Below are 26,427 nucleotides of genomic sequence, written 5' to 3'. Positions count from 1 at the left end.
TCCTTCCAGAGTGCTCTCTGACTTGAGAGACTACTCCCACAGTGTCCTACAGGACTAAGGGACCTGATGCTAAAATACAAACTGAACCATAGGATTCTTGTTCTTAGAGAATTCTCTTAATATCTTAGTCAATAAACAGTCCAAAGGGAAGTGTCTGCCGATTTTGGGTGCTTGAGTTAAAAAGTCCCATTATTGAGCATCTACACAAAAGAAAAACATCATTTTCACCATGAGGATATTGCACTCAAATGTTTATAGAAGCCCAATTCATAATCACCAAGATGTGGAACCAACCCAGGTGCCCATCAACCCATGAATGAATTAATAAACTGTGGTATATGTATACCATGGAATACTATTCAGCCATTAAAAAGACAGATATTTTTTACCTTTTGTAACACCTGGATGGACTTGGGGAACTCTCTTCTAAGTAAAGTACTGCAGGAATGGGAAAACAAGCATCACACATGGTCAAAACTAAAATGAAACCAGGGGATTAACAACTGCATGTTCACTTGAGAGAAATATTCAATCAATTCAAGAAGTGGGGTAGAGTGGAGAGAGTTTGGCAAGTTCCCACTCAAAGAGAACATTGTACAGATATATGGTTCACTTCCTAAGTGAAGGACACAACTACTACTCAGACTTTACCTTACAAACGCAAATAATGTAACCTAACCATGTCTATCCTCGTATTAATCTGAAATAAAAGATGGAGACCTTGCATCATTTGTATTAACCTGAATGGAGGTGAAGCGCATTCATCTTAGTAAAGTATCACAAGAATGGAAAAGCAAGTATCCAATGTACCCAATACTAATATGAAGCCAGCAGATGATCTAATACATGCCCAGATAAGAGAAAAACTCAATTCAAGTCGAAAGGAGGGGGAAGGCAGGGAGGAGTGGGATTGGCACGTTCCCACTTAATGGGCACAATGTAAGAGTATATGGCACAGTTCTTGGGTGAAGGACACAACTACAAGAGGGACTCCACCTAACCAATGCAAATATTGTAACCTAGTTGTTTGTACCCTCAAATTCAATTTTTAAAAAAGTGCAAAAACAAAATAAAATATACAAAGCACTAAAAAAACAAAGTTTTATAGAGTAGGGACTGGGCAGCTGTTCTGGAGCTTTGTTCTTGCTGGTTATAGGGTGGAAAGATTCTGACGAAGCTCGTTAGAAGGGGCAGGACATCAGATGTAGAGAAGCAGAGACAGGAAGAACCACACTGGCCCCAAGAGAGAAAGAAAGGAGCCTTCCTGTCGGCATCTCCAGGTCCCATTATGCCCTAATGGATTAATTTTCCTTATGTCTGGGGATCTCTGAGATCTCCTGTTAGAAGTTCTCAGCAAGCTCCTTTTTACATAATGTGTCTTAAAAGTCTTTGATCCTTGAAAAAAAAAAAAAACAGACATAATTTAAAAAAGACAGTAGGTGCTCATCACCCATTTCTTTCTTTCTTTTTTCTTTTTTTTTTTTTTATTTTTTATTTTTTCACCAGGGCTGGGTTTGAAACCACCACCTCCAGTGTATGTTAATACACCCTACTCCTTTGAGCCATAGGCACTGCCCACATCACCCATTTCTTATTAAATGTTTCTCCAATCCAGTGGTTTTCATACCTGAGAATCATTAAGCATTAAGGAAGTTTGTTTAAAAAAATGCAGATTTTCAGGCTGCAGTTTGGATTTTAAAATCAGACTCTCATAAGGTTGTAACAAGCATACCACGTAGTTGCAAGCTGAATGTCTCTGGATCACACGTTCTATTTTTTTTTTATTATTAAATCATAGCTGTGTTCATTAATGCGATCATGGGGCACCATACACTGGTTTTATAGAGCGTTTGACACATTTTCATCACACTGGTTAACATAGCCTTCCTGGCATTTTCTTAGTTATTGTGTTAAGACATTTATATTCCACATTTACTAAGCTTCACATATATCCTTGTAAGATGCACCGCAGGTGTAATCCCACCAATCACCCTCCCTTTGCCCACCTCCCCCTTCCCTCCCCTGCTTTTTAACCTTCCCCCTATTATTAGGTTATAACTGGGTTATAGCTTTCATGTGAAAGCCATAAATTAGGTTCATAGTAGGGCTCAGTACATTGGATACTTTTTCTTCCATTCTTGAGATACTTTACTAAGAAGACTATGTTCCAGTTCCATCCATGTAAACATGAAAGAGGTAAAGTCGCCATCTTTCTTTAAGGCTGCATAATATTCCATGGTGTACATATACCACAATTTATTAATCCATTCGTGGATCGATGGGCACTTGGGCTTTTCTTTGACTTAGCAATTATGAACTGGGATCTACACCTTTCACCATTAACTAAGATAGACTCTCACTGGATTAAAGATTTAAACTTAAGACATGAAACTATAAAAATACTAGAAGAGAGTGCAGGAAAACCCTTGAAGAAATCAGTCTGGGCGAGTGTTTTATGAGGAGGACCCCCCAGGCAATTGAAGCAGCTTCAAAAATACACCACTGGGACCTGATCTAACTAAAAAGCTTCTGCACAGCCAAGAACACGGTAAGTAAAGCAAGCAAACAGCTCTCAGAATGGGAGAAGATATTTGCAGGTCTCCAACAAAGGTTTAATAACCAGAATCCACAGAGAACTCAAACGTATAAGCAAGAAAAGAACAAGTGATCTCATTGCAGCCTGGGCAAGGGACTTGAAGAGAAACTTCTCTGAAGAAGACAGGTGCATGGCCTACAGACATATGAAAAAATGCTCATCATCTTTAATAATCAGAGAAATGCAAATCAAAACTACTTTGAGATATCATCTAACTCCAGTAATATTAGCCCATATCACAAAATCCCAAGACCAGAGATGTTGGCGTGGTTGTGGAGAAAAGGGAACATTTCTACACTGCTGGTGGGAATGCAAATTAATACATTCCTTTTGGAAAGATGTTTGTAGAACACTTAGAGATCTGAAAATAGATCTGCTATTCAATCCTATAATTCCCCTACTAGGTATATACCCAGAAGACCAAAAATCACATTATAACAAAGATATTTGTACCAGAATGTTTATTGCAGCCCAATTCATAATTGCTAATTCATGGATCACACTTTTGAAAAGTTTCAATTATTCTACGTCTTACCCTTCCGTCAATCTAAGACCCTGAAAGATTGTACATAACCACAATTTTGTATTCTAACTTTATATTCATCAGTTTTATCAAAAAAAATAAATTCTATAAAGCCCTGTATAGAATTTTCTGTACCTAAATTGCTGAAAACAGTAACTTCTATCTCAGTTGGTGACCCCTGCTGAAATGTAAAGTTCCAACAAGAAATGACTTTAAAAGATTAGTAAACAGGCTTATTTCCCAGAGATACTGATATGATTTTATTGCAAATAATAGACTGATGATTGAATAAAAAAATGAATAAGTAAGCAAAAATAAAACTAAGGGAAAGGATGAGAGGTGTCTCCCTTTTAACCGCCTTCTCCAGGAAACCAGAGATGAACCTGATTCTCTAAGTGCCACACATACTGTGGCCAGCATCATCACATGTTACACATGTAGCCTTGAACTACACAAATTATTACGGGAAAAGTTGAGTTGTGAAGGTGGACCAACTTCCCTTTCAGCAGTGGGTCTTACCAGCAGATATTTATTTGGCATGGGCTTACTGAGTTTTATTCTGCCTTGAGTTTATTACTGGGCACTTTAGGGACTGAAAAGTGAAAAGGGTAAAATTTCAGCTCTCAAGGAGTTCACCTTCCTTCAGAGGGACACAAAGCATTTCTACCAAGAGCCAGAATACAAGCAATTCAGACAAAGTTATGAGACTTCAGAGGGAGAAGTGGTTATTTCCCACAGAAAGATCAGGACTAACTTTGGATGAGGCAAGGATTTAGGCCTTGGTAAGATCTGGACAAGGAGAAGAGATGAAGAGACAGACATTCTAGACAGAGGGGAAAATCAGATTTTTCTTCTGACCTTCTCTCTTAGCACCCTGACTTTCTGCAGAGCGCACATCACATTTTTATCTGCATGTTTGTTTAGTTATGTATTCAATACCTCTATCTTCCCTCACTAGAAGGTCTCTCACCATAATGGAGAGATGTGTGCTTGTATCACTCACCACTCTGTGCATACACACACAGCATCCCTAGCACAGTGCCGGAACCCAGGGATCATTCAGCAAATGTTGGTTGCTAAACAAGTGTTTAAGCACTTAGGATTCCACGTAGTTTTGACACTTATTAATTTTGCAATCTTGGGCTCTATCTCTATGCTTCTATTTCCTATACTGTACAACAGTGTGTAATAGCTCTGTGTATATAAGACTGAGATAAAAATTAGAAAGGGTAATGAAAATATTTAAAAACTACTCTTTTAGCAATTTTGAAATACATATTATTAACTATTGTCAAGTGAGGTGACAGATATGTCCAATAGCTTTATTCAATCACTCTGCCACATCATAAGTATCAAAATATCACATTCTACACATCAATATATACAACTAAAATAAAATTTTAAAAATAAATAAAAGAAAAAAAAGGAAATGCATATCAATAAGTTAGAGCTATTATAAATGTAATAGGAAGAGACAGTGAAATGATGCAAAGCTATATTGAAGTTACAATCTTCCAGCAATCAAAGTTCAACTTGTCTAGCTTGCCTTTCTCTAACTGTACGATCTAGCAAGTTTAATTACGGTACAGCACATACCACGTTTTGTTAACTACATGCTTCCTAACTTAGTCTCTGCTCCTTTGGGGCTGTGTGAGCAAGGGCTTTACCTGTTGCCTCATCTATAGAGCAAGACTGAGAAAACAGCTTTTCCTTTATCCTCATCCCATCCTAAGCAGTCCATGACACAGCACCTGCCAAAGTGATGTGTGATCTATGATAAAGCTGCAGCACAGGTACCAGGCTCCATGTTCTTGACTTACTAATGCAGAAGGAAGCTGCTCTGTGCCTATGAACTTGGCAAGTAATGTGTTATAAAAGGAGGAAAACAGAAGGTTCTAGAGTCAGAGGAACCTGGATTTCATCATTGCTCCATTTCTAACATATTGGGTAACCTTGGAGCATTTACTTCAGTATCCTGAACTTGTTCCCCACCTGTTAGCCATGTGTGATTAGACTTGCCTCCTGGGGCCACTGTAGGAGGTTAAGAAGAAGCCAGCAGATGACACTGGACTCCAGGTCTAAATATACATCAATCTCTGGTCCAGAAAGAAGAGAGAGTAACAGGGTGGGAGGAAGGATGTGGGACTGAAAATGCCCCATCCCATCAGACATGACTGAGATTAACATTTTCTCTCAAGAAGAAATGTAAGTTACACCAACTAAGAGTTCCAGGCTCTGAGCAGATATGGTCATGGCAGTCTGATGGTATGTCCCTTTTTGTTTGTTTTTAATCAAAGCCGATAATATCTCTTGCTGGGTTTTAATAGAGACAAACAGAGGATGCCATAATTTAAGAAAAACACATTGGAGAAAAAAGTTAAAAGAATTTTTAAATGAGAGAATTTAATCCATTAAGTTTTTCCCCCTGTGAACTGGAAGAAAGTGCCTTTTGTTAATTTTATCCGCAGAACTCTTCAGTTTGGCAGGAAGATGATTAAGAATTATAATCTCTACCAGCCCAAGTGTTTGTCATTTCTCTACTAAATTATTGGTAGATTTATTGAGTACTAGGCCCATGTAGTAATATATGGACTTTAAATTATAGACTAAAGGAAGCAAATCACCCCCAGTGTTATCTATAAAGACAAAGGTACCTGCACTCACGTATCAGGATTGGGTCTGGAGACATATATGTGAGTTCTACATATTAATTTTATTTAATTTTCAAAAACACTTATCCAAAATTTAGAGAAAAAGTAAAAGAGATTTAGGTAAAGTCACTTTCTCAAGGAAGAACAAGGTGTTAGATCACCTTCAATGTCATTTTTAGGGCCAGGATTCTGGGCTCAAATCCTCTATATTATTCAACAGTCACAGCCTGTTGAATTAATAATTAATAATTAATTATTAATAATGAATTAATAATCCCTATATTATTCAACAGTCACTACCCTTCATTACTTGGGAATAAATTAGCCTTCTATTATTTACTGCCTTGGACAAAGGTACAGATAGGAGAGGAACCTCATATGTTTGAAGGGGGAAAGTAGACAGAGCAGGTAGTGTTTGTATGCATTTGAGTGGTCAAATTCTGAAGTCCCAGATAGGTATGTTTGATCTCTTTGATACTTAGAATAACCAATACCCTCATTATCATGGATCTGCAGAAAAAAATGCCTTAGTTTCGTCTAAATAAGCCAAAATCTTAAAAATTAAAATTGATTGGGGAGAAGAGGTAGAGTTCCTTTATGCACTCATTCAAAAACAATTACTGAATGTTCATCACATGCCAGGCACTGTACTAAGCACTGGAAGTTCATAATGGAGTCAAAGACTCCTAATCTCTAGAGTTTATAGTCTGTCCAGGGAAAACCCAGACATGGAAACAAATGCCATAATGGGCACCAACATAAGGAGGACTTCATACTGCAAGACACCAACGTAATACAAGTCCTCTGACCTTAGAAAACTCTTAAGGTTGTCCTTGTCATCATCATCTTCATCCATTTCTGTGTACTATTCCATGTGTCCTAATCTCCTTATAATAGCTCTATGAAGTAGGTGCTAATATTATCTCATTTTGAAAAGGAAGAAATTAAACAGAAAATTTAAAGTGATTTCTATGACAAATATGACATTTGAATCCAGGTAATCTAACTTAGGAATATTTTAATACTACCTAGTTTTAAAAAAAAATAACTGTTGTTGATACTAGAAACTCAAGCATAACTCCAGGTGGGTTGACACAAGAGGAAGTGGATACCACCCAAGGAGGTTTCCTACCAATTCCCAGCAGCAGTCTGCTGTTGGCCTTTCTGTTTCCATGACACTGCTATCTAGCTCACCCCTTGGAGTTAAAAGTTAAAGGAACTCCCTCCAACTATTGAGATTGACAAATAATTAATCATTAGCTCTATGGTTTTTAAAAATATTCTATTGAATATTCTATTTTGAAAATGTCACATTTTATCTTCAAATCTAATAACTTTACCTCCTCTATATTCTTCCTTCCCATAAAGTAGTAAACATATATAGGAATTATTTAAATTGTCCATTGGGGGTGGAGGGAGGATAACTGGTAGAATAACAAAGATAAAAATGTCTGGGAGTTGATAATTGTTTTGTGTAGCCATCACCATACAAGAATACATTGGATTAATCATTAATACTGTCTTTTAACATTATTTTCACTTAGGGTATATGTTTGAAACTTTATATAATAAAATGTTGAAAATATAAAAATAAGTCTCTTGAAAGATAGCCTGATAGAGAACTTGGAAAAAATAGTATTGATTTGTGACTTTGAAGTAAAAACATGTGACACTAATGACAAGCAGTGGCCGAGATCATTAATTTCCAACACCACCCAGGCAAACAGTTATCAATGACCTTTTGTAGTAGGTTAAAATATATGTGACGATATATTGTAAAATATTAAAAACTTATAAGAGTCACCTATGGAGGGTTTTAATATTGAATATGTCCTTTCAAACTAAAGAAATTCTGACTGAGGTGGGCTGGGGTGAGTCTCAGACATCGTGCTTTGAAAAAATTTAGTGGAGCTGAGAAACACTGCAATAAACACACTGCTGCTATTAGTAACCAAACATTCAATACCTCAGGCAGGCATGTGTTTTACAGGCTAAAAAAAGAATGGGAGAAAAAAAAAAAAACAAGAAAAATACCAAGAAATGGTTTTTGATTACAGGGACTTAAAAACTAGAGAGGCCACAATAGGGTCAAAACGTGGTAGACTTTTGGTTTGCTTAGAAGGAGGTGGGATTATCATTATTTCCTTAAGGTTAGAAGGAGGGGAAGGAGGAAAACAAGCATGGTAGCTCTAGCTAGAGATGGTTCATGACTTAAAAAATACCTTTCAGTCTTAGGGGTTTAACTCAAGAACCTAGTGAACTAGGACAACCCAAACTTAACACAACTAAGGCACAAATCAGGGTTGGTGCATTTGGTCCCCTGGAACCACCTTGGCTTTCTGAGAGGTTTAGAGTGGATTTGGTTTAAGGTTTACATATCCTATAATTTCCTGGTTATACATCTGAACTATACAGAATGGCTAGAGGTAGAGGATCAAAGCATTAGGATATTTTAGAAGTCTCCTGTTCAGCCAAGTTTGGGGACCATGGACATAACCTTTCCTCAACTTTGCTCACTCAAAGGGAAGCCACAGCTGCAAAAAAGGAGCCCCTCTCTCCTCATTAGTTGGAGTTTCCACCTGCTAAGGCCCATCCTCCTCCTGAAACACTTTTTCTAATATCTCAGTTTAGGTTGAACCACATTTCTCCACACCCCCCCACCCCAGGCCAGCTGTGTCCCCCACCAGCTGAGTCTGTCCCCGACTCATGCTTCTTACCATACAACTTTGATCAAGACATTGCCTTGCTTAGAAATGTTTAATAGGGTGGCGCCTGTGGCTCAGTGAGTAACACTCCAGCCCCATATACTAAGTAAGAGTGGCGGGTTCAAACCCAGCCTTGCCCAAACTGCAACAACAGCAAAAAAATAGCCGGGCATTGTGATGGGCACCTGTAATCCCAGCTACTTTGGAGGCTGAGGCAAGAGAATTGCCTAAGCCCAAGAGCTGGAGGTTGCTGTGAGCTGTGACATCACAGCACTCTACTGAGGGCAACAGAGTGAGACTCTGTCGCTAAAAAAAGAAAAAAGAAAGAAAAGTTTAATAAAGTCTGCCCACACAGAGTTTTATAACAAAAGTATAGGTATCACCTGGAAGTTCACAGAAAGGTACCAGTCCAGGCCCCACACAGGCACACTGAATTAGAATCTGCAATTAAGATGATCTCCAGGGGACCTGTAGGCACATTCAAGTTTAAGAAGTACTGTCACTGTCCGAGGGCACCATTTACCAAAATATCTGTTGAAAGACACTCTCCAGAACTAAAAATCTGCTACATTGAAACCCATACTCTTCTATCTCTTTATGGAACAGCTGTACATTTTAAAAATTGGTACTGAGTGACAACTATATGCCCCAAGTTAAGCTGGGTTTAGAGGATACAGCCCTGGGGATGGCAGTAGTGATTCCTGCATTAGTGGACTTAAATTCTAGCAAGGACAATCTGAAGGTAAGTATGGTGAGTTCATAAAAGGATGTGCAGTATGCTGTGGAATGATCTAATTAATGGGGTGGGTGGGGGAGAGTAAGTGGCAGATGAGAGAAGGCTACCAAGGAAAAGGCAGGTCTGTGTAGGTGCAAAGGCTGAGGACCCAGGGAGGAGGGACGGTTGTGGAGAGGACCAGCCTCATACACAACAGGTGCAGGGGCCCAGACCAACTAGACAAACACTTGCCCAGGAGAGTTCGAGGTGCTTTTCCTGTAGGCAGGTATTGTTATTAACTCTATTTCACAGAAGAGGAAATTAAGACAGAGATATTAAGTAATGTTCCTGTCAGAGGTAAACCTGGGACTCCAAACTCAGTCTCCTAGCTCCGGCATCTGTGTTCTTATACCCGCATCCATAGCCTCTTGAACTGGGTAGAACGTGAAGCATTCCTCAAGGAGCTAAAAAAGGAGCCAAGTGCAGAGAGGTAAATCAAGGTGTATTCACGAATCTATAGCCCTTTTTCTCCAGAATGAGGGACAGAGTGTCACCATTCAGGGGCTGTAGCTTCTTACAACTGCAAATTCCTGGGACTCATCCCCTAGTTACCAAATCAGAATTTGTAGTCATGGAGCTGGAAATCTGCCTATTAATAAAAGCTTCTGGGTGATTCAAATGCAATAGAGTTTGAGAACCATAGGTGTAGAGGTACCATTGCCTCCAAAATGCTCTGCCTTGCATAGTGCCTCCTAATTAACCCATGGTTATTTAATAATATCCTGCTCCTAAGACATAAACTAAACATGAAGGTACATAGGATTGAAGTGGAAAGCTGGAAGAAATCTGAAAATTGAATCTTCACTCCTCCAGGTCCCTGGCTGCCAAGCTGTGAAAAGAATTATCTAGGCTTGAAAAGTTGGAGGCAAAAAGACCACAGAGACTTAGAACTATTTTCATAACAATGCCAACCATTTAAACAATTAATTGAATCTCTGGAAATTGGAGTAAAATTTAAACTTGTTTGAAGGAGCAATTATTTTACATGCTTTGTGATTCCTCTATCTGTAGCCGATGCTAGTAAAAAAACTCTCAGGCAGTAGATGGATTTTTCTTGAATGCAGAATACTTAGAATAGCAGTGGCTGAAGTTGTCTCTGGTCACTAGGGTGCACCTGCTCAACAAAGCTCATCTGCTTGCCTAAAAATCAAGAGACTTTAATGGTTCCAACCAAGTTCTGTCTGCCAGTAGAGTATTCTTTAAAATGCAATCTCTTATTTTCTTTTAACCACTTAACAGAGGAATTAAGCTAAACTCAGTAAGGAGAAACTAAAAGAAATAGCTGAATTTCAACAAAACTGCACCATCACAGATTACATCATCCTCTTGCATTTTTTTCAATATTTAAGAGCCTATTTTTTGTTTATTAGGTACATTACTACTACAATTCTAAAATTCAGCCTCCTAGAAACTGCCTTTCAAAGAGTTCAGGATAGGCACAGTAGACAGTAGCCTTTCAATCCTACTATGTCTGGAAATGACATTCCCCTGGCTATGCAAAAAAACTCTGTTCACTCAGTTCATTTAATTTGAATCTTCATACAAGAGAAAAACAGTTTTTGTTTTCAAAGAGATTGTTGTTCACATCCCTCAAAAGATCAGATAAACAATGCACTGTATTTTCAAAACTCTCTTATTCAGTATATTTCTGACTCAATCCATAAGCAAACCTCATTGGATGCCTCTTATATGTGACAAAAGCTCACTAGAAAGATGCAATGGCACAGTTAAAAAACTTTATGCAGGTGCCCCACTGTTGTAATACAAGACATTGGTGATGAAAGTCTTCAACATCTGTCACTACTCTGTTTCCAATCACTGAGACTTAGTTTGAATGACTGTCAGATCTACGGCAATATTGGTCTTATTTTCATGTCACTCTCCAGAGGTGATGCTATAGAGCAGGGGTCCTCAAACTACAGCCTGCGGGCCACATGCGGCCCACCGAGGACATTTATCCAGCCCGCCAGGTGTTTTTGCCACAGCTGCCTGGCCTGCTTAGCAGCCAACTTGTCCCAGGCCACAGTGCGCATGTGTGGAATGTGTGCCAACTCTCCGACTCTGCTCCTTCTCTCTGTCTCTCCCCGCCAGGTGTTTTTGTCATCCTGCTTAGCAGGCAACTTGTCCTGGCCCGCAGTGCGCATGTGTGGAATGTGCCCCACACTCTCTTGACTCCCCTCCTACTCTCTATCTCTCGACTCCTCCTCTCAGTCTCTGGTGTAATCAGAGGAGTCACCAGGTTGCCTGTGCAGAGCCTGCTGCTGCCTAAGAACCAAGGTAAGAACAAGTTAGGGCTTTTTGTGTTTTTTTTGAAATTAGGAGGTCTATATATTTTTTTAATTTTGTAGTTAGTAGGGCCCTTTATTTCGGTTAAGGGGGGCCTTTTTTTCTGAAGTTAGGTGGTCTTTTTTTGCAGATGGGGGCACCTTTTTTGAAGTTAGAAGAGCCTTTTTTTGACATTAGGAGAGATTTTTTTTTATAAGTTGGTTAGTTGGTTGGGGGTGGTTTCTAGGGGGGTTGCATCACAGTGATAACACAAATAGTCAGTGCTCAGCGCTAATGCAAATGGTCAGAGCTCAGAGGTAATGCAAATAGTAAGTGCTCAGTGGTAATGATAATTGTAAGTGCTCAGTGTTAATGCAAATTGTTAGTGCTCAGTATTAATGCAAATTGTCAGCGGTCAGTGTTAATGCAAATGGTCAGTGCTCAGTGTTATCACAAATGGTCAGCGGTCAGTGTTATTTGCATGGGGGCTTCAAACTGGTAATCTGCCTAGGACCCCATGGGAACTTAATCCAGCTCTGCAGACAACCGAGGAGTAGTAAACCCAATTTAGTTGCCAGTAAGTGCATTTATATTCTGATTGCTATTCAGTTGTGTATGATGTTGTATGTTGTGTGCTGTGTGAGCCCCAGTTCACACTGTTGCGATCTCTGAGCAGTGTGAGTTCAGCCATATGCTTGTATGACTGAACTTGCATTAGATTTGGAAGGAAAAAGGCATATGTCCCTTCTTTTTTCCTGCAGTGGAATCTGATCTCATGGTGAGAAGACCCATGCGATCAGATTCCTGTGTGATTTCACAGATCACAGTATGGTTCGCACAGGGTAGTGTGAACAGGAAAGGTGGTGGAAGAACTGGCTCTGTAATTGTGCCTGTTCCTGCACAGCAAAAGTGTGAGCCTGAGGTAAAAGCAGAGTTCCAACATATGGGCACGGGCTGAAAAGATGTGGACTGGCAAGGCTGCATTGATGGGCAGTGCAGTCTAGATATCTCTGTGTGGGCAAAGTTATTGCTGGTACATTGTTTTTGGAGTACTATGTATTTTACTAGTAGCAATTCGGAATCCCTAGGAAACAATGATATGAAGAAAGAGAAAAATTGACTTGGAGTGTAGAATATTCAAAGAACAGTGGACTTATGATGACTTTTTCATGCAGTACAAGGAAAGAGCTGTGTGTTTGATATGCCAGAATATAGTGTCTGTGTTCAAAGAATACAGTTTGCATTGATACCATCAAACTCAAAATAAAGATAAATATAATTGGTTGGAGAAGTGAGAAAAGATAAAATATTAAAACTGAAATATACATTGACAACTCAGAAAAATACTTTTGTGAAGCAGAAACAGCTAAATACTTCATCACTGTGAGCAAGTTTTCAAGTTGCCAAGCTAATAGCATGTACTGGCAAACCATTCATGGAGAGACAATTTGTTAAAGAATGCCTTCTTTCAGGGGAGGCGGAGCAAGATGGAGGCCAAGTAACAGCTTCCTTGCATCTGGGCACCATGAGTCTGGGGAGATCGGACTCCAGGCATCTCTGGCGGGTGGAATCTGCCTATCATCACCCCTACGAGGATACAGGGAGTCAGAGAGAGACTTCTGGACCCAAAGAGGAGGACTAAAACAGTGGAAAAACGGCAAGTGGTCACGTGTGTTCAATCCGTCTAAACCCGCCCGCAACTATAAGTTCAGTAGCAGCGAGACTGCAAACCAGAAAGGCCTTACCTGTGAACTGTTTTGGTGACTTTGGACTTGGCACTCAGTTGAACTGCCTTGGGGAGAGCCTGAGCGGGAGTGCAGAGAACTTTGGCCATTGTCTAGGGCCCCAGTCTGAGCCGCTGAGCCAGAAGGAGCTAATAGTGTTTGGCTGTGGGTCACAAAGCCATGGTGAGCGATCTGCCCCGGCAAGCTCCGCCCTCAGAGTCACAGAGCTAGAATTGGGTGGGAGCTGTTAACCCAGCAACCAAGTAGCCTAAGGGCAGGGTCTGAGCCGCCTTGCAGCCCGAACCCTCAGGGGCAGAGTGAGACCGGTTTTGGCACACTGGGTAAGTGGATAGCCACTTCAGCAGTGAATCCAGTGACAAGCACTTTCCTGGGAAAGCTTCTGCTCAGCAAGTGAACAAGTTCAAAGTGCCTTTTAAGTGGGCTGAAGAGACATTCAGGGTGTCTACCTGCTGGGGTTTGAGAAATCAGCAGCCTCCACTCGTATCAGAACTGGGATTAACATCTCATACCCCAGAAGACCACGTGTTGCCCAGACAATATTCAATAACATATACATACTGCTTTGTTTTTGGTTGTGTTTTTTTTTTTTTACTTTTTTTTTGGTTTGGTTGTTTTTTAAGTTTATTTTGATGTTGTTGATGTTGTTTTGTCTTTTAAGTTCAACCTTTTCCATGCAGATCCTTTTTCTTTCTCAATTTTCCTAGTTTAATTATAATTTCCCATTGCTGCCTTTTTCAATAATTAGAACTTCATTTTTGCTAGTGTTTCTACCACTATTATTTGGTTTTCCACCCAATTTTATTCCATAAAGTTTTCTGTTGGCTTGTTTTGGTTTCATTTATAGCATTTTTGTCTTTCCTCTCTACTTGGTGGAGGTGGGGTACTGTGTCTGATCAGGTTACCAAAGAGCTGCTGACCTCAAGGGATCCACCCAACTGGGCACCCCCAGAAGGTGGGGTTTTTTAAGGTTGTGTCAAAGTACCCTACTGTACACCTATATTGCTCTGTCACCCTTTTTCTGTGCCTCTCTTCTTTTTGTCAATATTCCTTTTAGCCACCCCCTCTCCTTTCTCTATTTTTCTTTGTTTTTCTTATCACTCGGTCCTCTTTCTTTCATCCCTTTTTTGCTCTTCAACCTTCTCACCCTTCTGGTCCTGTAACCCTTAGTCCATAGGCATGAGAACTTAAAGAGCAAAAGGAAGTGAAAGGAAAATTAGGGCAAGGAAACAGATAAAAGAAATCACTCAAGGGGAAGAATCAGCAGAAAACTCCAGGCAACATGAAGAACCAGTCCAGAACAACCCCACCAAGGGACCATGAGGTAGTTACTGCAGAGGATTCCACCTATAAAGAAATGTTAGGAATGATAGAAAGGGAATTTAGAATACACATGTTGAAAACAATGAAAGAAATGATGGAAACAATGAAGGAAACTGCTAATAAAGTGGAAAATAACCAAAAGGAAATCCAAAAACAGAATCGAATAAGAGATGAACGATATGAAGAATATAAAAAGGATATAGCAGAGCTGAAGGAACTGAAACAGTCAATTACGGAACTTAAAGATGCAATGGAAAGTATCAGCAGCAACAGATTAGACCATGCAGAAGAAAGAATTTCAGAGGTAGAAGACAAAGTTCTTGAGATAACTCAGATAGTAAAAGAGGCAGAAAAGAAGAGAGAGAAAGCAGAACGTTCACTGTCAGATTATGGGAATTTATGAAGCGTTCCAACATACAAGTTATAGGAATTCCAGAAGGGGAAGAGGAATGCCCCAGAGGAATGGAAGCCATACTAGAAAATATTATAAAAGAAAATTTCCCAAATATCACCAAAGATTCTGACACACTGCTTTCAGAGGGATATCGGACCCCAGGTCGCCTCAACTCTAACCCAGCTTCTCCAAGACACATTGTGATAAACCTGTCCAAAGTCAAGACAAAAGAAAAGATTCTGCAAGCTGCCAGGAGTAACCACCAGTTGACCTACAGGGGCAAATCCATCAGAGTGACCGCAGACTTCTCTAATGAAACTTTCCAAGCAAGAAGACAATGGTTATCTACCTTTAATCTACTTAAACAGAACAATTTCCAGCACAGAATTCTGTACCCTGCTAAGCTAAGCTTCAAAATTGACGGCGAAATCAAATCATTTACGGATATACAAACATTGAGGAAATTCGCCACAACAAGACCAACTCTACAGGAAACACTTCAACCTGTTCTGCACACTGATAACCACAATGGATCAGCAGCAAAGTAAGAACTCAGAAATTAAAAGACAGAACCTAACCTCCACACTGATACAAAAAATAAAACTAAGCAATGGACTCTCACAAAATAAGACGAATAGAATACTACCACACTTATCAATTATCTCAATAAATGTTAATGGCTTGAATTCCCCACTGAAGAGACATAGATTGGCTGACTGGATTAAAAAACACAAGCCATCCATTTGCTGTCTGTAAGAAACACACCTAGCTTCAAAAGACAAATTAAAGCTCCGAGTCAAGGGTTGGAAGACAATTTTTCAGGCAAACGGAATTCAGAAGAAAAGAGGAGTTGCAATCTTATTTTCAGATTCATGTGGATTTAAAGCAACTAAAGTTAAAAAAGACAAAGATGGTCACTTTATATTGGTCAAGGGAAAAATGCAACAAGAAGACGTTTCAATTCTAAATATTTATGCACCCAATTTAAATGCTCCCAGATTCTTGAAACAGACCTCACTCAGTCTCAGCAATATGATATCTGATAATACCATCATAACAGGGGACTTTAACACTCCTCTTACAGAGTTGGACAGATCCTCTGAACAGAAATTAAACAAAGATATAAGAGATTTAAATGAGACCCTAGAACAACTGTGCTTGATAGACGCATATAGAACACTCCACCCCAAAGATAGAGAATATACATTCTTCTCATCACCCCATGGAACATTCTCCAAAATTGATCATATCCTGGGACACAAAACAAATATCAACAGAATCAAAAGAATTGAAATTTTACCTTGTACCTTCTCAGACCATAAGGCACTAAAGGTGGAACTCAACTCTAACAAAAATGCTCGACCCCACCCAAAGGCATGGAAATTAAACAATCTTCTGTTGAATAACAGATGGGTGCAGGAAGAAATAAAACAGGAAATCATTAACTTCCTTGAGCACAACAACAATGAAGACACAAGCTACCAAAACCTGTGGGATACTGCAAAAGCAGTTTTGAGAGGAAAATTCATCACTTTAGATGCCTACATTCGAAAAACAGAAAGAGAGTGCATCAACAATCTCACAAGAGATCTTATGGAATTGGAAAAAGAAGAACAATCTAAGCCTAAACTCAGTAGAAGAAAAGAAATATCCAAAATCAAATCAGAGATCAATGAAATTGAAAACAAAAGAATCATTCAGAAAATTAATGAAACAAGGAGTTGGTTTTTTGAAAAAATAAATAAAATAGATAAACCATTGGCCAGACTAACGAGGAATAGAAAAGTAAAATCTCTAGTAACCTCAATGAGAAATGATAAACGGGAAATAACAACTGATCCCACAGAGATACAAGAGATCATCTCTGAATACTACCAGAAACTCTATGCCCAGAAATTTGACAATGTGAAGAAAATGGATCAATATTTGGAATCACACCCTCTGCCTAAACTCAGCCAGGAAGAAATAGAGCTCCTGAACAGACCAATTTCAACCACTGAGATAAAGAAACAATAAAAAATCTTCCAACCAAAAAATGTCCTGCTCCAGATGGCTTCACTCCAGAATTCTATCAAACCTTCAAGGAAGAGCTTATTCCTGTACTGCCCAGATTATTCCAAAAAATTGAGGAAGAAGGAATCTTCCCCAACACATTCTATGAAGCAAACATCACCCTGATACCAAAACCAAGAAAAGACCCAAACAAAAAGGAGAATTTCAGACCAATCTCACTCATAAATATAGATGCAAAAATTCTCAACAAAATCCTAGCCAAGAGATTACAGCTTATCATCAAAAAAGTCATTCATCATGATCAAGTAGGCTTCACCCCAAGGATGCAAGACTGGTTTAACATACGCAAGTCCATAAACGTTATCCACCATATTAACAGAGGCAAAAATAAAGATCACATGATCTCTCAATAGTTGCAGAAAAAGCATTTAATAAAATCCAGCATCCTTTTCTAATTAGAACACTGAGGAGTATAGGCATAGGTGGCACATTTCTAAAACTGATTGAAGCTATCTATGACAAACCCACAGCCAATATTTTACTGAATGGAGTAAAACTCAAAGCTTTTCCTCTTAGAACTGGAACCAGAGAAGGTTGTCCTCTGTCACCTTTACTATTCAACATAGTGCTGGAAGTTCTAGCCAATACAATTAGGCAAGACAAAGAAATAAAGGGAATCCAAATGGGAGCAGAGGAGGTCAAACTCTCCCTCTTTGCTGACGACATGATCTTATACTTAGAGAACCCCAAAGACTCAACCACAAGACTCCTAGATGTCATCAAAAAATACAGTAATGTTTCAGGATATAAAATCAATGTCCACAAGTCAGTAGCCTTTGTATACACCAATAACAGTCAAGATGAGAAGCTAATTAAGGACACAACTCTCTTTACAATAGTTTCAAAGAAAATGAAATACCTAGGAATATACCTAATGAAGGAGGTGAAGGACCTCTATAAAGAAAACTATGAAATCCTCAGAAAGGAAATAGCAGAGGATATTAACAAATGGAAGAACATACCATGCTCATGGATGGAAGAATCAACATTGTTAAAATGTCTACACTTCCCAAAGCAATCTACCTATTCAATGCCATTCCTATCAAAATACCAACATCGTACATTCAAGATTTGGAAAAAATGATTCTGCGTTTTGTATGGAACCGGAAAAAACCCCATATAGCTAAGGCAGGTCTTTGTAACAAAAATAAAGCTGGGGGCATCAGCATACCAGATTTTAGTCTGTACTACAAAGCCATAATGCTCAAGACAGCATGGTACTGGCACAAAAACAGAGAGATAGACACTTGGAATCCAATTGAAAACCAAGAAATGAAACTAACATCTTACAACCTTCAATCTTCGATAAACCAAACAAGAACATACCTTGAGGGAAAGACTCCCTATTCAATAAATGGTGTTGGGAGAACTGGATGTCTACATGTAAAAGACTGAAACTGGACCCGCACCTTTCCCCACTCACAAAAATTGATTCAAGATGGATAAAGGACTTAAATTTAAGGCATGAAACAATAAAAATCCTCTAAGAAAGCATAGGAAAAACACTGGAAGATATTGGCCTGGGGAAAGACTTCATGAAGAAGACTGCCATGGCAATTGCAACAACAACAAAAATAAACAAATGGGACTTCATTAAACTGAAAAGCTTCTGTACAGCTAAGGAGACAATAACCAAAGCAAAGAGACAACCTACACAATGGGAAAGGATATTTGCATATTTTCAATCAGACAAAAGCTTGATAACTAGGATCTATAGAGAACTCAAATTAATCCACATGAAAAAAGCCAACAATCCCATATATCAATGGGCAAGAGACATGAATAGAACTTTCTCTAAAGATGACAGATGAATGGCTAACAAACACATGAAAAAATGTTCATCATCTCTATATATTAGAGAAATGCAAATCAAAACAACCCTGAGATATCATCTAACCCCAGTGAGAATGGCCCACATCACAAAATCTCAAAACTGCAGATGCTGACGTGGATGCGGAGAGAAGGGAACACTTTTACACTGCTGGTGGGACTGCAAACTAGTACAACATTTCTGGAAGGAGGTATGGAGAAACCTCAAAGCACTCAAGCTAGACCTCCCATTTGATCCTGCAATCCCATTACTGGGCATCTACCCAGAAGGAAAAAAATCCTTTTATCATAAGGACACTTGTACTAGACTGTTTATTGCAGCTCAATTTACAATCACCAAAATGTGGAAACAGCCTAAATGCCCACCAACCCAGGAATGGATTAACAAGCTGTGGTATATGTATACCATGGAATACTATTCTGCCATTAAAAAAAAATGGAGACTTTACATCCTTCGTATTAACCCGGATGGAAGTGGAAGACATTATTCTTAGTAAAGCTTCACAAGAATGGAGAAGGATGAATCCTATGTACTCAATTTTGATATGAGGACAATTAATGGCAATTAAGGTTATGGGGGGGGAGCAGAAAGAGGGATGGAGGGAGGGGGGTGGGGCCTTGGTGTGTGTCACACTTTATGGGGGCAAGACATGATTGCAAGATGGACTTTACCTAACAATTGCAATCAGTGTAACCTGGCTTATTGTACCCTCAATGAATCCCCAACAATAAAAAAAAAAAAAAAGAATGCCTTCTTTCTGTTGCCAAACAAATGTTTCCAGAGAAGGCTGATTTATTTAGTACAGTGAGTCTTTCAGGACCCTCAATTACACGAAAGATTGAAGAAATGGCTGACAATTTGCATCAGCATTTGTAAAACTCCACAAGAACTTTCCTATTTTTCCTTTGCACTTGATGAAAGTACTGATGTTCGTGATCCTGCACAACTTCTAATTTTTATTCGTGGGACGAATGACTATTTCAAAGTCACAGAAGAGCTTGCTGCACTGCAAAGTATCAAAGGACAACTACAGGAGAGGATTTTTATGAAAAGTTTTGCCAAACTGTGAATAGTTTGGAGCTGGACTGGGCCAAACTAGCCAGTGTGACAACTGATGGTGCTCCTAGCATGGTGGGGTCTATGAAAGGAGTAATTGCTCACATTAACCAAGAGATGGACAAACATAACCATTCTCATCCAATAGCCATACACTGCCTCATCCACCAACAAGCACTGTGTAGTAAATCACTGAAGTGGGACTCTTATGAAAACTGTGGTATCTTGTGTTAACTTAATTAGAGGTAATACACTAAACCACAGACAATTTCAGGAATTTCTGTCTGGGCTAAATGTTGCCTGTGAAGATGTTCTGTACCACACGGAAATCCATTGGCTGAGTCGAGGGAGAGTTTTGAAACATTTCTATGACTTACTTCCACAGATTACAGCTTTTCTGCTTTCAAAAAACAAAAAAGTACTAGAGCTCAATGATGCAGAATGGAAATGGCACCTTGCCTTTCTGATAGATGTAACAGAGCTACTCAACAGTGTCAATGTGCAACTTCAAGGAAAGGGGAAGCTCTTCTGTGATACGCAATCACATGTGAAAGTATTTGAAGTAAAATTAGGCTTCCTCATCAAACAAGTGAAGGAGGAAAATTTCTACCATCTCCCCACAACTCAAAATCTGTTAGTGGAAAATCCATTGGTTGCATTCCCAAATAAAATATGTGTGGATTCACTGAAAAAGTTGCAAAAGGAGTTCCAATTTAGACTTAAAGAGCTTCATCTCCATGAACAGGACATACAGCTTTTCCGTAACCCATTTTCTATTGACATTGAAAATGTGGATACGATTTACCAAATGGAACTGCCTGAACTGCAGAATTGTGACTCTCTGAAAGACAAATACAGTCAAGCAGCCTTCCTAATTTCTAGGCATCTCTCCCCTCTGAGACACACCCTAATCTCAGGAACCATGCACTCAAAATGGCAACTATCTTTGGCAGCACTTATGTCTGTGAACAGACTTTTTCCAGAATGAAACATCTGAAATCTCCAACTAGATCTAGACTAACGGATGCAAACTTGCATCACTTGTTACGACTAGCAGTGACAAATAAGGAACCGGACATTGACCATCTCATTAGCCAAAAGCAGACCCATAGTTCTCATTGAAATACCAGTAAGTTTGTTGATTTAACTTTACTTGTTCTTCATTTTAAATATTGTATTTGTTCCCTTTTTTTTTTTTTTCACTTCAAAATAAGATATGTGCAGTGTGCATAGGAATTTGTTCATAGTTTTTTTTTGGTTTTTTTTTTAACTATTAGTCCGGCCCTCCAACGGTCTGAGGGATAGTGAACTGGCCCCCTGTTTAAAAAGTTTGATGACCCCTGCTATAGAGAATTTGAGGGATCATAGATATATAGGGCTGGAAATATTCAATGAAAGGAGTGGATGCTCTCAATCTCTGACAGGTTCTCTCTCTGTAAAATTCCATACTTCCTTGTCCGCTCTTCCAGGAGGCTGAAATACCAACAGAGAGTCATGTCCTGCTTGAGACATGATCACCACAAGATGGCAAGATGACCAGGGAGGAGTGGATGACACCCACCTAACTCTGTTAGGGTTAATACGCTCTCTGTCCTTCTTTTTCTTGGATTGGTTTATATATAGTTTTTTGTTGGTGGTGGGTTTTTTTTCATTTTTATCAAGGTTAGCAAATGAGACTTGGGGAAAGGGACCAAGTTCTTAAGTCTGGATATTAGGCCAAGATGGAGTTTTGGGACAAGAAGTAATTGTATCTTTACATGGACTAGTTTATCAAGTAATTATAATAATCTTGGGGGGAAGGAGGGTAACTTTACCAAAGCACCACTGTGTGTTCATCTTTATGACTTAGGTATCAAGTACTCTGGATCATAGCCCTCCAAATACACCCAGATGTATTAAGCATCACTGTTAAGAAAACAGAAATTTATATCTTGTAAATTTCTGTACTTGTTCAACACTTTAATGTATCTACTCTTATTTTCCCATGCACTTACATGTGTGTGTATATATATATGTGTGTATATATATAGATATAGATATACCAGTGATGTAAGCATAGTGTTTAAGTAGTATTTAAACAATATATTCTAATAAATGTGCCTAGAATAAGGCTACACACACACAGAGGGGATATAGAAATTGTGATAGCGAAGATGTTTTATAAGGAATCACACTGGAATAAATGTTCAAAACCCTCAACAGAAGATGAGTACTCCTGCAATACATACTAGTGAAATTATGACTGGTAATAACTGAATACGTTTTCCCTTCCAAGTTCTGATGGATCTGCAAATTCACAATTTCACTTACAAACTTTAACCAACCTCATTTCCAGGGTGACATGTATAAAGAAAACCAAATGGTGCTAACATTTTTAGCAAAGGGGAAACAATCCTTCACCTTTTTTTAGCAATGGGAAACCATCAGATGGTTAAGAAAAAAAAGCACTAAGAAAGCAGCATACACCTACCTGCCTGGCACAACCTTGGGCAGGGCGTCCACTCGCTGAAAGCAGTCACAATACAGTCCTTTTTACATGGAAGGAAGCATGGGCGGACAGTTTCGGGGTGAGTCGATTCTGGACACCTGTCAACGTAAACAGACCACATCAATGCCTCTTGGAATAAGCAAGCGATTTAACACAGAACTACATAGAATTTCAGAACAGCTAATATGAAGACCCTCTTGTTACTTTCATAGATGAGGAAAAAAGACGCAGGGAAGTGAAGCTGCTTGCCTAAAGGGTCACAGCCAGCAGAGAGGCTGAAGCAAACTTCAGCCCTCTAGACCCAGACACCAATGCCTAAAACTGACAAATGACAAATGCCAAGAAAGTATCTCACCATCAACATCAATTCAAACATATTTTTAAACGAACAAACTGAAACTTAAAGAAAAATGTTTTAAGCTCAGCACCATTGCGCAGTGGTTAGGGCACTAGCACATGCACTGAAGCTGCCAGATTTGAGCCCAGCCCAGGCCTGCTAAACAACGACAACTGCAACAAAAACAAACAAACAAACAACAACAAAAAAATAGCCAGGCGTTGTGGCAGGCGCCTGTCATCCCAACTACTTGGGAGGCTGAGACAAGAGAATTGCTTACACCCAAGAGTTTGAGGTTGCTGTGAGCTGTGATGCCACAGCACTCTACCAAAGGTGACATAATGAGAATCTGTCTCAAAAAAAAAAAAAAGAAGAAGAAGATTGCTTAAGCCTAAGAGTTTTGAGTTGCTGTGAGCGATGATTTTACAGCGCTCTACCGAGGATGATAAAGAAACATTTTTTATTTGGGATAACAGAAAAATTAGTGATACTAATTTTCCTACAAAAAGAAAAAGAAAATAAAAAGCAATATATGGATATACTGAAAAACAAAATTATTGAAAATCACTTAAAAATACTCTGTCTCTGGCTTGGCGCCTTATAGCTCAGCAGCTAGCGTACCAGCCACATACATTGGAGCTGGCAGGTTCAAATCTAGCCCGGGCCTGCCAAAACAACGACAACTACAACCAAAAAATAGCCGGGTGTTGTGGCAGGCGCCTGTAGTCCCAGCTACTTGGTAGGCTGAGGCAAGAGAATCGTTTAAGCCCAAGAGTTTGAGGTTGCTATGAGCTACGATGCCACAGCACTCTACCCAGGGTGACAACTTGAGACTTGTCTCCAAAAAAAAGAAAAAAAAAATACTATGCCTCTTTGATCATTAACAGAACTCTAAAGTATATAAAAATCGGTGGGTATTTCTAAATAACTGTAGACTGATGAGTTAGAATATGCAAGATATGACAGCCTGCAAATATTAAATACACTAACTAGGATTAATAAGATAAAATTATCAATTCTATAATTTTGCTGATCATTAATTTAATTTCCATGTTTGGGAGGAAAGTAATATAAATGGTCAATGGATTCACAATCACTTGGAAGAACTAAAGTCTCAGAAAATAGCAAACAAGTTTTTGTGTTTCTTTGAATGCTTGTTTTCACGAGTACACAGGGCTAAAAACCACATTTATTATTTTCTACAATAGTGATACACTAAAGAGAAAAACAAGAAAGCACTTTGCAACATATATTTGGTTTTTAAATTGCTTCCCCTCAGTTTCTTATAAAGAAAAGAGATGCAGAGTATATAAAGCTTGATGGCATGAGCCCTGTATCATATAGCCGAAGCTGAGTTAAAAGTTTTGCCTACATTGTTTGTTAGTCCTATACCAGATCATCTTCATTTTCAGATAATAAACTGAGGGCACTGGGATAATCAATGATGGATACAAAGACACATGAAGAAAAAGCACCTGAAGAAAAAAATATAGTAGAAAAGACAGCAGCATGAGAAGTGTAAAGAGGTAACCAATAGACTTCCACTGGGACAGAACAGAGAAAACCGAGTCAAAAACTTTAACAAGAAAATAATGGACTAAAGCATCAGAGTTGACCAAGGGAGGACAATTTAGAGTGAAGATATCCACCAACTGTATACAAACTAACCAACGTGCATACACAGGGATTGTCCATATTTCTTTTTTTTTTGCAGTTTTTGGCCAGGGCTGGGTTTGAACCCGCCACCTTTGGCATATGGGGCCGGTGCCCTATACCTTTGAGCCACAGACGCTGCCCAGGGATTGTCTATATTTCAAACACAAAGAGTAACAGAAGAAATCTATAAAGGTTAGGGCAAAAGGAAAAAAAAACATCCAAGAAAAGCGAGAATTTCACTGTCATCAGTCCTCATCAACTTATATAATTATAAAATTGGACGCATTTTTATAATTTTAACAGTTTAGACACAAGACATAGGCAAAGCATGGAAGACTGAATTTTGGGTTGGAACCGAATGTTCCAATAAATCATACTTGTCGCAGTAAGGTAAAGACACAGTGGGTACAGGATGAAAGATTGGGGGGGGGAGCAGAGGGACAGAGGCTCCCTCCAACACAGCAGGTGTTCAGAGAGTTGATTAAAACACAAATGAAATAAGAAATAACATAATTACAAACTATTTTTGTTTCCCCCCAAAATCTGTAAGTTGGAACCTAACCCTCATGGTAATGACCTTTGGGAAATAATTAGATCATAATGTGGAGCTTTTGTGAATGGCATTAGTGTCTTCACGAGATGAGACACCAGGGAGCTGGCTTCCTGTCTCTGCTTTCCTCCCTGTGAAGACACAACAAGAAAATAGTCATCTGCAAACCAGGAAGGGTCTTCACCAAAAGGTGACCATGCAGTCACCCTGATCTGAGACTTCCAATCTTCAGAACTGTGAGAAATAAATGTTTAAGCTACCTGGCTGATAGTATTTTTATTACAGTAACCCAAGCTAAGACAAAGGTTCTAAGAATATTAGTCACCAGTATTAATGAAAAGAGATTGAGATGATGGATACCCCAATTACCCTGATTTGACTATTATGCATTTTATGCCTGTATCAACACATTGTGTGTACCCTATAAATATCTACAACTATTATGTACCCATAATAGTTTAAATGTTTAAATTAATATAAAACAAATAAAATGAAATGAAAATGTAAGAAAAAATTAAAAAAGATTAATGTGACCAGGCATGGTGTTTCACACCTATATTCCCAGAACTTTGGAGAGACCAAGGTGGGAGGATCATTTCAGGCCAATAGTTCAAAACCAGGCTGGAAAACATAGGGAGACCCAGTCTCTACCTAGCTACTCAAGAGGCTAAGCCAGGAAGATCTCTTAAGCCAGGGAACTGGAAGTTGTAATGTGTTGTGATTGCACCACTGTACTCTTGTCTGGGCAACAAGCAAGACTCTGTCTCAGGACAAAAAAAAGAAGAAGAATGTAACAAACAATGGAATGCAAAAATATGGGAGGAGCCAGAAGAAGAGTTAGTGTAAATGAGCTAGGTTTTATTCCTTTCACTGGAGCAGATCAAGAAATGACTGTTTTAAATTGATAAATGCAGAGTTACGTGGATGATGTGTGAAAAATATATCACTTAGAGGTAGAAGGTAAACACCTGAAATGGAGAAAGGATAAAAACATACACTTGTGTTTATTTGCATTGACATACAGACCCAGTGGAAGAAGAATAAAATAGTGTCAGTGACAGGGCAGGAGGTGGGTAAGGGGCCATTCAGAGCCAGGGGACATAAAGGTTCTCAGTGTTCATCTATTTATTGTTAAAGAGGTAAACTATGTGGATGCTTACTCAGTGGAAATGGAGAGAGAAAGAGAGAAACAGCAACTGTTAAAAAGTGGTCGAGTTTTTAGCCGGGCGTTGTGGCGGGCTCCTGTAGTCCCAGCTACTCGGGAGGCTGACGCAGGAGAATCGCCTAAGCCCAGGAGTTGGAGGTTGCTGTGAGCTGTGTGACGCCACAGCACTCTACCGAGGGCCATAAAGTGAAACTCTGTCTCTACAAAAAAAAAAAAAAAAAAAAAAGTGGTCGAGTTTGGCAAGTGGAGCAGGGGATAACTGGGAACCTACTGCTCCATCACCAATCCCTCTGTGTT

The 26,427-nt window shown here is 39.1% G+C and overlaps 1 protein-coding gene across 1 annotated transcript in view; it reads right to left on the bottom strand.

The window, feature by feature from the left end:
* THSD7B (thrombospondin type 1 domain containing 7B) overlaps positions 1–26,427 on the bottom strand; it is a 1,036,041-nt gene that overhangs the window by 505,345 nt on the left and 504,269 nt on the right. Inside the window, exon 10 of the mRNA XM_053597329.1 lies at positions 22,405–22,520. Coding sequence (XP_053453304.1) covers positions 22,405–22,520 — 116 coding nt within the window. The remainder of the gene's footprint in view (positions 1–22,404; positions 22,521–26,427) is intronic.

The sequence above is a fragment of the Nycticebus coucang genome, chromosome 7, assembly GCF_027406575.1.
Source record: "Nycticebus coucang isolate mNycCou1 chromosome 7, mNycCou1.pri, whole genome shotgun sequence".
Classification (NCBI taxonomy): Eukaryota; Metazoa; Chordata; class Mammalia; order Primates; family Lorisidae; genus Nycticebus; species Nycticebus coucang.
This window is presented reverse-complemented; position numbering and strand designations above follow the sequence as displayed.